This window comes from Anolis sagrei, chromosome 10 (assembly GCF_037176765.1).
Source record: "Anolis sagrei isolate rAnoSag1 chromosome 10, rAnoSag1.mat, whole genome shotgun sequence".
In the NCBI taxonomy this organism is placed as follows: domain Eukaryota; kingdom Metazoa; phylum Chordata; class Lepidosauria; order Squamata; family Dactyloidae; genus Anolis; species Anolis sagrei.
In genome coordinates this window covers 35,055,679-35,068,506 of record NC_090030.1, presented here as the reverse complement: position 1 = coordinate 35,068,506, position 12,828 = coordinate 35,055,679, and the positions used below count along the sequence as shown (strand labels likewise).

The window sequence follows — 12,828 nt, the reverse complement described above, 5'->3', positions numbered from 1 at the left end:
ATTTTGAGTAGATATGTTTGTACCTTGTGGGTTGTGTTATGGGCACGGGGATTTTGGTTAAGTTTCGTTGGGGTTTTTTGAGTTTTGTTGTTTTGCCATTTTGTGAGTGTGTTGTTGTGTTGTTTTTCATTTTGAGTAGATATGTTTGTACCTTGTGGGTTGTGTTATGGGCATGGCAATTTTGGTTAAGTTTCGTTGGGTTTTTTTGAGTTTTGTTGTTTTGCCGTTTTGTGAGTGTGTTGTTGTGTTGTTTTTCATTTTGAGTAGATATGTTTGTACCTTGTGGGTTGTGTTATGGGCATGGGAATTTTGGTTAAGTTTCGTTGGGGGTTTTTTGAGTTTTGTTTCCTCGTTGGATGCCCCTAACAAATTTATATATATAGATACACACACAAAGAAATACGATCCTTAATTGAGATTTACACAGAAAGTGGGAGAACTCTAAGTTTATAGGAAAGTAGGAAAACATTTAAAGATAAATAGAAATAAAAAAGGAAAAAAGAGAAAAAAGACATACAAAAATACCTTAAAAATTTAGAAAAAAACATTTTTAAAAAAATCTTTTGACTTCCATTCTGTGCCTTCGCCTGTATTATATAATTACTTGTTTAAATACAAAAATACCTTAAAAATTTATGTAGAATAAAAAACTTAAGTATACTTATGCTATTGATCTCAAAGAAAACTGGATGAAAATGTTCCATAGATGGTACATGACACCAGTGAAACTAAATTATATGTACAAAGAAGCATCAAAAATCTGCTGGAAATGTAACGAATACGATGGAAGTTTTTTCCATTTATGGTGGAGTTGTGAAAAAACTCAGAAATATTGGAAAGGCATCCATGAAGAAATGCAAACAATATTCAAGAAAAAATTCCCGAGAAAAGCTGAATACTATTTATTGGGAATCGTAGATGGAGATATAAGTTTGGATACAAATGAAGATATTTTATTTATGTACTTGACAACGGCTGCCAGAATCGTATTTGCGCAACTATGGAAGCAGAAAGAAGTACCGGCGAAATTCCAGTGGTTAAAGAAGATAAACGAAATTAAGGACATGGATACACTAACCTTTTTACTAAAAAAGAACACAGGCAATCTGATAAAACAGACAAATTGGTCGATAATTGAAGATTATATGGAAAACAGATTTAAGGACCTTTAACTAAATAGAAGCGGTAATGAAACTATACAAGGTTGAATACATAAAAGGGATTGACAAAAAGAAAATGCACGAGCAGAACCAGAAGGAAGTCCAATTTTTATTATTTTTATTTTATTTTTTACATTTTTCTCTCTTTTTTTCCTTTTTTTTTCCTTTTTTCACTTTACAATTTTTGGACACTTTTTTTTCTTTTTTTTCTTCCCTTTTTTGAGATGTGTTTTCTTAATTTTCCTACCTTCCTATCCTCTTCAAATTATTTTCCCTCTTTCGCTGTAGTTTATGATAACTTAATAAAAAAATATTTCCAAAAAACCCCTTAAAAAATTAGAAAAAAATATTAATTTTTAAAAAGTCCTTTGACTTCCATTCCATGTCTTCGCCTGTATTATATAATTACTTGTTTAAACTATATATGTATTTTTTATTTAATTTTTTGTCTCACTCGATTACACTCCTGTTTAATCATAGATAATGAAAAAACAGAGATAAAAGTATTAAAAATAAAAGAAAAAATAAGCAAAGAAAGAAAAACACACACAAAAACACATTGCTAGACATTGCTAGACATTGTCTCTCTGTTTCTTCTCTTTCACATATTTCTCAAAGGGCTCCCCGAGATTTCTTTAAAAACAAAATCTCAGACCAGAACCTGGAACTATAAATCTCCGAAAGCCTACATCTTGGGAGTTTCAACCAATCTTGCTGGCCACAGGATTCTGGAGGATTCTTAGGAGTGTAGCCCTGTTTTTTCTAAACTTTGGGAAAGAAAACAGCAGTAGACTTGTCCAAAAAAAGAAAAGAAGATGGTTTTCTTGGTCTTCTAGGCCACGGCTAGCTCAACAAATTCTTGTCAAAGGAATTCCTAGTCAATGATAACCCCTAATACGCTAGCAAAAGTGTACCTGTTCCTTTCTCTCATGTCTTTTCCCCATTACCTTGTCTCCTTGTTTCAATGTCCGCAGTTGCAGCCGGCCGATCGCTTTTTTGGCATCTGCTTTCAGGCGTCTCTGTAAGACATAAGCACCAAATCAATACAGGACTTGGTCTCCCATGAAGAACTACAGACAACAGGTGGAACGCAATTCATTAACCAACAAGAGAGGCTTTTTCTTTAGGATAAAAAAATAGAACAGTTTTTTTAACAGAACCCACCAGATGATTTATAAGAAAAGATACTATAAAAGTGACCCAGTTAAGGTGGAATCGGGTGTCAAACAGGGATGTGTTATTGCCCCAACTCTATTCTCCATCTTCATCACTATGAGACTTCACCTTGTTGATGGGAAACTTCCCACCGGAGTGGAAATCATCCATCGGACAGATGGCAAGCTGTTTAACCTCAGCAAACTGAACAACATCTGTTATAGAACTCCAGTATGCTGATGACAATGTCGTCTGTGCGCATTCAGAAGAAGATCTACAAGCCACTCTAAACACCTTTGCAGAAGCATACGAGAAGCTCGGCCTGTCACTGAACATTGAGAAAACCAAGGTACTGTTCCAGCAGTCACCAGCCAATCCCTCTCCAATGCCAGTAATACAGCTTAATGGTGTAACATTAGAAAATGTCGATCATTTCCGCTCCCTTGGCAGTCACCTCTCCACCAAAGTCAACATCGACACCGAAATACAACACCGCCTGAGCTCTGAGAGTGCAGCATTTTCCCAAATGAAGCAGAGAGTGTTTGAGGACCGGGACATCCGTAGGGAGACCAAGGGGCTTGTCTATAAAGCTAGTCCCCTCCCAACCCTGCTCTATGCGTGTGAGACGTGGACTGTGTACAGACGCCACATGCAACTCCTGGAATGATTCCATCAGCGCTGCCTCCGGAAAATCCTGCAAATCTCTTGGGAAGACAAGCGGACAAATGTCAGCGTGCTGGAAGAAGAAGCAAAGACCTCCAGCATTGAAGCGATGGTCCTCTGCCATCAACTCTGCTGGGCTGGCTACGTTGTCCGGATGCCTGACCACCGTCTCCCAAAGCAGTTGCTCTACTCTGAACTTAAGAACAGAAAACGGAATGTTGGTGGGCAGGAAAAGAGATTGAAAGATGGGCTCAAAGCCAACCTTAAAATCTCTGGCATAGACACTGAGAACTGGGAAGCCCTGGGCCTTGAGCGCTCCAGCTGGAGGTTAGCTGTGACCAGCAGTGCTGCAGAATTCGAGGAGGCACGAGTGGAGGGTGAAAGAGAGAAACATGCCAGGAGGAAGGCGCGTCAAGCCAACACCGACCGGGACTGTCTTCCACCTGGAAACCAATGCCTTCACTGTGGGAGAAGATGCGGGTCAAGAAGAGGGCTCCACAGCCACCTACAAACCCACAAAAATAGTCATGAAGGAAGACTGTGACTATGTGAGAGGAAGTAATGTGAGTAATGTGAAGTAATGTGAGAGGAAGCCACAGGGAGGAGGGAGCAAGCTTGTTTTCTGCTTCCTTGGAGACTAGGACGCAATGGAACAATGGCTTCAAACTACAAGAAAGAAGATTCCATCTGAACATGAGGAAGAACTTCCTGACTGTGAGAGCCGTTCAGAAGTGGAACTCTCTGCCCAGAGTGAGTGTGGTGGAGGCTCCTTCTTTGGAAGCTTTTAAACAGAAGCTGGATGGCCATCTGTCAGGGGTGATTTGAATGCAACATTCCTACTTCTTGGCAGAATGGGGTTGGACTGGATTGCCCAGGAGGTCTTTTCCAACTCTATGATTCTATGATTCTATGAAAGGAGATCAGTCAAAACAGGAGAGCCGAACAGTGGCTTTGGCGTTCTGCCAGGCTCTGAGAGAAAAAGATAATAAATAAAGATAATAAATTCTCAGCGTCTGACGTCTCTTCCAAATCTTTGATTCTATGACTCATAAAATGTTTAACTTGCATGGTCATGGGCTTAAATCTCCTATATTTTTGCTGTTTCAATTAAAGGCTCCACTTAGGCTTGCTTTCGGCTCTTATATAAAAGATTCTTCTACCGAAACAGCCTTCCAGTAGAATGCGAAATAATGGAAACTGTCTCTCATTTATTTTGAGATTAATTTATCATGGAGACACGATAAGCCTGAAAGATTCACACCCTTGTAAGAATCTCTAAATACTGATGAGACATTATGAATATATTCTGCACAAATACAACTCATTTAGCACCACAGAATTAATTCAGCTTGGATGGTAAATAAGGAAGAGAAAGCCTGTAATTATGTACTGGATGAACTTGAACTAGGCCGACTTCAAGTTAATATCTCCCAAAGAGCTGAGTCAATTTACACTGGGGAAAACACTACAGAGAGGCATTATCTCAGTCATCCAATAAGTATGAGCTCAGGAAGTCAGAGCCATCCCCTTGTTCCCAGGAATTCTTACAAATACGTTCAACAAACATATTGAAAAATTATTATTATTATTATTAACTTTATTTGTACCCCGCTAGCATCTCCCGGAGGACTCGATGCGGCTTACACAGGCCGAAGCCTCAAAACACAATACAATAGAGAACGTAACATCACAATGACAAAGCAAATCAAACAATGAGCAAAATAACATAACTCCACAATAACTAAGCAAATCAAACAATAAGCAAAATAACGACAATGGCAGTACATCAAGACATTATTAAAACCTGGTTCGGCCGGCGCACTGGGGTACAAGGGTTAAAAGTGCTGAAATGGCAGGAGGCACGTAAGGTTAAAAGTGCGGTGTGCAGCGACAATTAGTTATGCTAAGGTGCTACTAGGACTTGGGGTGGGGATTCCTAGTCTGGGAAGGCACAACGGAACAGCCAAGTTTTTAAATTCCTTCTGAAAATGGCTAGAGTGGGGGCCTGTCTGAGATCTTTTGGGAGGGCGTTCCAAAGTCGGGGGGCCGCCACAGAAAAGGCCCTGTCCCGTGTCCCCACCAAGCGCGCTTGCGACGTGGGTGGGATCACGAGCAGGGCCTCTCCAGATGACCGTAACGAGCGTGTGGGTTCGTAGATGGTGATGCGGTCACGCAGGTAGGGTGGTCCCAAACCGTTTAGGGCTTTGTAGGTAAGCACCTGCACCTTGAATTGGGCTCGGAAAATAAATGGCAGCCAATGGAGCTCCTTAAACAGAGGGGTAGACCTCTCTTGATAATGAGCCCCGGTTAGCATCCTGGCTGCTGCCCGCTGGACCAATTGAAGTTTCCGAGCCGTCTTCAAGGGCAGCCCCACGTAGAGCGCATTGCAGTAATCCATTCTAGAGGTGACCAAGGCATGGACCACCCCAGCCAGATCAGCCTTCACGAGGTATGGTCGCAGTTGGCGCACAAGTCTCAGTTGCGCAAAGGCCCTCCCGGATACCGCCGACACCTGAGCCTCAAGTGTAAGCGAAGAATCCAAGAGGACGCCCAAACTGCGGACCTGTGGCTTCAGGGGGAGTGTAACCCCGTCCAACACAGGTAGCCACCCTATACCCCGGTCCGGTTTACGATCGACCAGGAGGACCTCTGTCTTGTCGGGATTGATCTTCAGCTTGTTCTTCCTCATCCAGATCGACACAGCGGCCAGGCACTCACCTAGCACCTGAGAAGCCTCCTTGGAATTAGGTGGAAAAGAGTAGTAGAGTTGTGTGTCATCCGCGTAGAGATGGCACCCAACTCCAAAACCCCGGATGACCTCTCCCAGCGGTTTCATGTAGATGTTAAAAAGCATGGGAGACAAAATAGAGCCTTGCGGGACCCCACAGGTCAAAGGCCAGGGGTCAGAGCAGGCGTCTCCCAGCTTCACCATCTGAGTTCGTCCCTCCAGGAAGGACTGGAGCCATGACAGAACCGTGCCCCCAAGGCCCATCCCGGAGAGACGACCCAGAAGGATACCATGATCGATGGTATCGAAAGCCGCTGAGATGTCCAAGAGAACCAGCAGGGTCACACTCCCCCTGTCCAGCTCTCTGCGGAGGTCATCCACCAAGGCGACCAAGGCTGTCTCGGTGCCATGACCAGGCCAGGAAAAATCCATCAAAGAATTCTGGTTGTGTGTGTGACTGTTTGTAGAATATCTTCATTGATTTTGTATGTATTTATTGATCTTGCAACGGCATTCGACACAGTGAATCGCAGCGCTCTCTGGACCATCCTCCAAAAAATCGGGTGCCCTAACAAATTTGTGAACATTATTATTATTATTATTATTATTATTATTATTATTATTATTATTATTATTTACAGTATTTGTATACCGCTTTTCTCACCCTGAGGAGGATTCAAAGCGGCTCCTCCATGATGACATGATGGCAACAGTCTTGGACAGCAGTGGCTCCCAAAGTGACCCACTTAAGGTGGATTCAGGTGTCAAACAGGGATGTGTTATTGCCCCAACCTTATTCTCCATCTTTATCACTATGATACTCATCTTGTTGATGGGAAGCTTCCCACCGGAGTGGAAATCATCCATCGGACAGATAGCAAGCTATTTAACCTCAGCAGACTGAAAGCCAAAACCAAGGTTACAACAACATGTTATAGAACTCCAGTATGCTGATGATAACGTCGTCTGTGCGCATTCAGAAGAAGACCTACAAGTCACTCTAAACACCTTTGCAGAAGCATACGAGAAGCTCAGCCTGTAACTAAACATCGAGAAAACTGAAGTGCTCTTCCAGCAGTCACCGGCCAATCCCTCTCCAATGCCAGCAATACAGCTTAATGGTGTAACATTAGAAAATGTTGATAATTTCTGCTACTTTGGCAGCCACCTCTCCACAAAAGTCAACATTGATACTGAAATTCAACACCACCTGAGCTCCACAAGTGCAGTATTTTTCCAGGACATCCATAGGGAGATCAAGTTGCTTGTTTATAAAGCTATTGTCCTTCCAACCCTGTTATACTCTGGAACTCGCTCCCCAAGGACATCAGACATGTCCCAACTCTGGCAGTCTTTAAGAGGAGCCTGAAAACGTGGTTGTTCTAGTGTGCCTTCCCAGAATAAGGAACCCTAAGCAACATGTCCCTAATAGCACTACCAAGGCAATACTAAGGTCATAACAACATCTGTTATAGAACTCCAATATGCTGATGATAACGTCATCTGTGCGCATTTAGAAGAAGACCTACAAGCCACTCTCAACACCTTTGCAGAAGCATATGAGAAGCTCGGCCTGAACATCGAGAAAACCAAAGTGCTCTTCCAGCAGTCACCGGCCAATCCCTCTCCAATGCCAGAAATACAACTTAGAAAATTAGAAAATGTTGATCATTTCTGCTACTTTGGCAGCCACCTCTCCACAATAGTCAACATTGATACTGAAATTCAACGCCGGCTGAGCTCTGTGAGTGCAGCATTTTTCCAAATGAAGCAGAGAGTGTTTGAGGATCGGGACATCCATAGGGATACCAAGGTACTTGTCTATAAAGCTATTGTCCTCCCAGCCCTGCTATATGCCTGCGAAACGTGGACTGTCTACAGACATCACATGCAACTCCTGGAACGATTCCATCAGCGCTGCCTCCGGAAAATCCTGCAAATCTCTTGGGAAGACAAGCGGACAAATGTCAGCATGCTGGAAGAAGCAAAGACCACCAGCATTGAAGCAATGCTCCTCCGCCATCAACTCCGCTGGACAGGCCACGTTGTCCAGATGCCTGACCACCGTCTCCCAAAGCAGTTGCTCTACTCCGAACAGAACAGAAAACGGAATGTTGGTGGGCAGGAAAAGAGATTGAAAGATGGCTCAAAGCCAACCTTAAAAACTCTAGCACAGACATAGAGAACTGGGAAGACCTCCAGTTGGAGGTCAGCTGTGACCAGCAGTGCTGCAGAATTTGAAGAGGCACGAATGGAGGACGAAAGAGAGAAACGTTCCAAGAGGAAGGTGCCTCAAGCCAACCCCGACCGGGACCGCCTTCTACCTGGAAACCAATGCCCTCACTGTGGGAGAAGATGCAGAGCAAGAAATAGGGCTCCACAGCCACCTATGAATCCACAAGGTAACCCATCATGGAAGACCATCTTACTCGTCCAACGAAGGATTGCCTGAGTAAGTAAGTAAGTAGTAGTAGTAGTGGCCAGGAAGGGGCTGGTTGACTGGTTTGTGTTGATTATTAATGCATCGTTAGATTATTAATGCACCTTCCACCTGGAAACCGATGCCCTCACTGCGGGAGAAGATGCAGATCAAGTGTAGTATCCACCACCAGGATACTACACTTGGAGGAGCATCATCCTCAGACTTAAATGAAGTAAGTAAGTGAAGTGAAGTGAAGAATATCTTCACTGATTTGGTATGTATCTGGCTTCAGCAAAAGACAGGAACGTGCTATGAAAAAAAAAATTCAGTATCATAACAAAACCATTTTAAAAAGACTGTATGGAAAACATCACTCACGTTCAAAAATGTGGGCATTAGTTAAGTTTGCCCAACAAGTGGCTTATTTAAGCATGCTAGATTGCCCCTTCCTGCATGAATGGCATGCCCGGGAGGGAAACACAATTACTGTAATGGAAAAAGTGGAGCTGACTGGACAGGATATTTTTAAAAAGCAAAGGAAAAAAAGCAAAGAAATTTTCTCCTCTGCAGCCTCTCATTATGATAATGTTAGGGTTGGATAAGAAACTATGCAAAGAAGAATTAACAGCAGCAGCTAATGCAAACATTTACATTTCAATGACTAAAGGTGAGAGCAACAGCAGGAAGGTGCAGAGGTTTCAGCATTAGACTGAAATTATGATGTGTCTGATTCCACAGCAAGCTGGCTTCAGGAAAGGCAAAAGCTGCACATTGCAAGTGCTGAACCTGACTCAGCATATAGAAGATGGCTTTGAAAGGCAGCAGATCACAGGAGCGGTCTTCATAGACCTGTCAGTGGCTTATGAGACTGTGAACCACCACTGCCTCCTCCTGAGAAAAATGTATAATCTCACAAAGGATTACCACCTCACCCGCCTCATAGGAAATCTGCTACAAAACAGGAGCTTTTTTGTTGAGTTCCAGGGCCAGAGAAGCAGATGGCGGAAACAGAAGAACGGCCTGCCTCAGGGGAGCGTGCTTGCTCCATCCATGTTCAACATCTACACAAATGACCAGCCACTGCCAGAAGGGACAGAGAGTTTCATCTATGCTGATGATCGTGCCATCACTGCTCAAACAGGGAGCTTTGAGATGGTTGAACAGAAGCTCTCCGAAGTTCTAGGTGCTCTTACTGCCTGTTACAGGGAAAACCAGCTGATCCCCAACCCATCTAAAACACAGACATGTGCTTTTCATCTCAAGAACAGACAAGCATCCCGAGCTCTGAAGATTATTACCTGGGAAATAAAGACCGTAATGATCCAAAAAGCTACAGACCAATCTCCCTGCTGTGCCACCTCTACAAAGTTCTGGAGAGACTTATTTTGCATAGAATTACGGAAAAAATAGACCCCTGTCTGATCCCACAGCAAGCTGGCTTCAGGAAAGGCAAAAGCTGCACATGGCAAGTGCTGAACCTGACTCAGCACATAGAAGAAGATGGCTTTGGAAGGCAGTAGATCACAGGAGCCGTCTTCATAGACCGGTCCGCAGCCTATGATACTGTGAACCACCACTGCCTCCTCCTGAGAAGAATGTATAATATCACAAAGGATTACCACCTCACTATATCAGTGGGACCACCAATTCTAAACACGCATCACCGACCAATAGTTTGCCAACTGTTCCCAACAATAATGCCTCAGGAAGTTCGATTTAAATGAAGATTCAACTTCACAAAGGCAGATTGGACTAAATTCTCAGACATGTTAGATGACATGATCATATCGGTCACGTCAATCCCTGAGAAATACGAGCATTTTATTGAAATCGTGAAAACCTGCTCACGGGCCTCGATACCGAGAGGCTGCAGAGCCAACTACCTTCAGGGCATTACTCCTGAAACAGCTGCCTTGTTGGAAAACTATTACAGGCTCCACAACGAAGACTCATTTACAACGAAAACCCTTCAGGCAGCACAGAGCATTGTGTCCTCCATCTCTGAAGCCAAGAAAGAACAGTGGATCAAGCTGATCACAGAGGTCGACATGGGCAGGAGCAGCCAGAAGGCGTGGAGGCTGCTGAGACGGCTGAGCAACGACCCCTCATAAACTAATACCCATGCCAACAGAAAGGCAGATCAGATAGCACACCAACTCTTGAAGAATGGGAAACCCAAACTTACCACCAAAGTAGGAAAGAAACCAATAGCCAGACAACAAGGGATTGAGAACAACAACCTCCATGAACCCTTTACATCTACTGAGTTGGACATGGCTCTCAATAAATGTAAAAATGGCAAAGCAGCTGGCCTGGAAGATCTACGGATGGAACAGATCAAGAACTTTGGCCCAAAAGCAAGGCACTGGCTGCTGGAGCTGATGAACAACTCCACTGCATCCTGTCAGATCCCCAAAATCTGGAGGAAAGCAATAGTCATCGCAAAAAAGCTACAGACCAATCTCCCTGTTGTGCCACCTCTACAAAGTTCTGGAGAGACTTATTTTGCATAGAATTATGGAAAAAATAGAACCATGTCTGATCCCACAGCAAGCTGGCTTCAGGAAAGGCAAAAGCTGAACATCGTAAGTGCTGAACCTGATTCAGCACACAGAAGACAGCTTTGAAAGGCAGCAGATCATAGGAGCTGTCTTCATAGACTTGTCAGCAGCCTATGATACTGTGAACCACCACCGCCTCCTCCTGAAAAAAATATATAATATCATAAAGGACGACCACCTCACCCGCCTCATAGGAAACTTGCTACAAAACAGGAGCTTTTTTGTTGAGTTTCAGGGCCAGAGAAGCAGATGGCGGAAACAGAAGAACGGCCTGCCTCAGGGGAGCGTGCTTGTTCCATCCATGTTCAACATCTACACAAATGACCAGCCACTGCCAGAAGGGACAGAGAGCTTCATCTATGCTGATGATCGTGCCATTACTGCTCAAGCTGATTTCTCTGGTTGAAGTAGTCTGACTGCATAGGGAAGCTGATGAGGAAACACAACATACAAACTATCTACATACCCACCAAGAAAATCCAACAAACGCTATGTTCAGCAAAGGACAAGAGGGATCCTCTTGCTTCTGCAGGAGTCTACCGTGTACCAAGTCTACATAGGGACCACAAAACGCAGCATTGGCCAAACACGAATCAAGGAACATGAAAGGCACTGCAGACTACTTCAGCCAGAGAAATCAGCCATAGCAGAGCACCTGAGGAACCAACCTGGACACAGCATTTTATCTGAGAACACAGAAATGCTCGACCACTCTCACAACCACCATGTCAGTCTACACAGAGAAGCCATTGAAATTCACAAGAAGCATGTGGACAATTTCAACAGGAAGGAGGAAACCATGAAAATGAACAAAATCTGGCTACCAGTATTAAAAAAAACCTCTAAAATTGCAACAGCACAACAACAGAGAGGAAACAAACAAGGACATCTAATTACCTCTCAACAAAAGTTTGCCCCAGGCGCAGTCAGGCCATTGAAGGTGGTCAGTTGAAACATTCACACCTAGCTCCAGCAGACAAGAGTCCTTTGTCTCACCCTGGTCATTCCACAGATATATAAACCCTTTTGCCTAGTTCCAAAAGACCTCACTACCTCTGAGGATGCTTGCCAAAGTGCAGGCGAAACGTCAGGAGAGTATGCCTCTAGACCAGGGGTCCACAAACTTTTTAAACAGAGGGCCAGGTCACAGCTCCTCAAACTGTTGGAGGGCCAGATTATAATTTGAAAAAAACATGAATGAATTCCTATGCATACCACATATCTTATTTGTAGCGCAACAATCACTTAAACCAATACAATAATTAAAATGAAGAACAATTTTAACAAATATAAACTTATTAGTATCTTAATGGGAAGTGTGGGCCTGCTTTTGGCTCATGAGATAGGATTGTTGTTGTTGTCGTTGTGTGCTTTCAAGCCATTTCAGACTTAGGTTGACCCTGAGCGAGGGCCGGGTAAATGACCTTGGAGGGCCGCATCTGGCCCCCGGGCCTTAGTTTGAGGACCCCTGCTCTAGGCCATACAGCCCGAAAAAACCTACAACAACCCATAGTAATAATAATTGCACCATTCCTCCAGAAGTCTCAAGGTTGAGCATACAGCTACTCCCACCTATCTTAACAACTACACTGTGGGAGAGAGAAGACTAACAAATAGTAATTTATTAAAAAATCAATCAGCTGGATTTCCGAAGACCAAACAGGATTCTTGCCCAATAGACAAATAAAGGACAATACCCGCATAATTATAGACACCATAGAGTACTATGAAAAACATAATGAGAAACAGCTCGCCCTTTTATTTATTGACGCCGAAAAGGCGTTCAATAAAATTAATTGGGATTATTTAAAACTTCTACTAAAAGAAATTGACATTGGCTACAACTTTTACAACGCAATAGAGGCAATATATACAAGGCAAGAAGCTACTCTAATTATAAACGGGCAAGAATCAAATACTCCCATCCAAATTTGCCAAGGCACACGCCAAGGGTGCCCACTCTCGCCACTGTTGTTCATATTAATAATGGATACTTTAATTAAAAACATAAACGAAGATCCAAAGCTACAGGGAATAAGAATCAAGAAACACCAATTCAAACTCAGAGTATATGCTGACGACGTGGTTTGCATCGTAGAGGACCCGCTGGTAAGTATAAACGATTGGATAAGGAAAATT

At 43.4% G+C, this 12,828-nt stretch overlaps 1 protein-coding gene across 2 annotated transcripts in view; it reads right to left on the bottom strand.

The window, feature by feature from the left end:
- The window catches only part of RNF128 (ring finger protein 128), a 100,910-nt gene that overhangs the window by 21,142 nt on the left and 66,940 nt on the right, over positions 1-12,828 (bottom strand). For both annotated transcript variants that reach the window (XM_060756510.2, XM_060756511.2), the window contains exon 3: positions 2,108-2,179. In XM_060756510.2, coding sequence (XP_060612493.2) covers positions 2,108-2,179 — 72 coding nt within the window. The remainder of the gene's footprint in view (positions 1-2,107; positions 2,180-12,828) is intronic.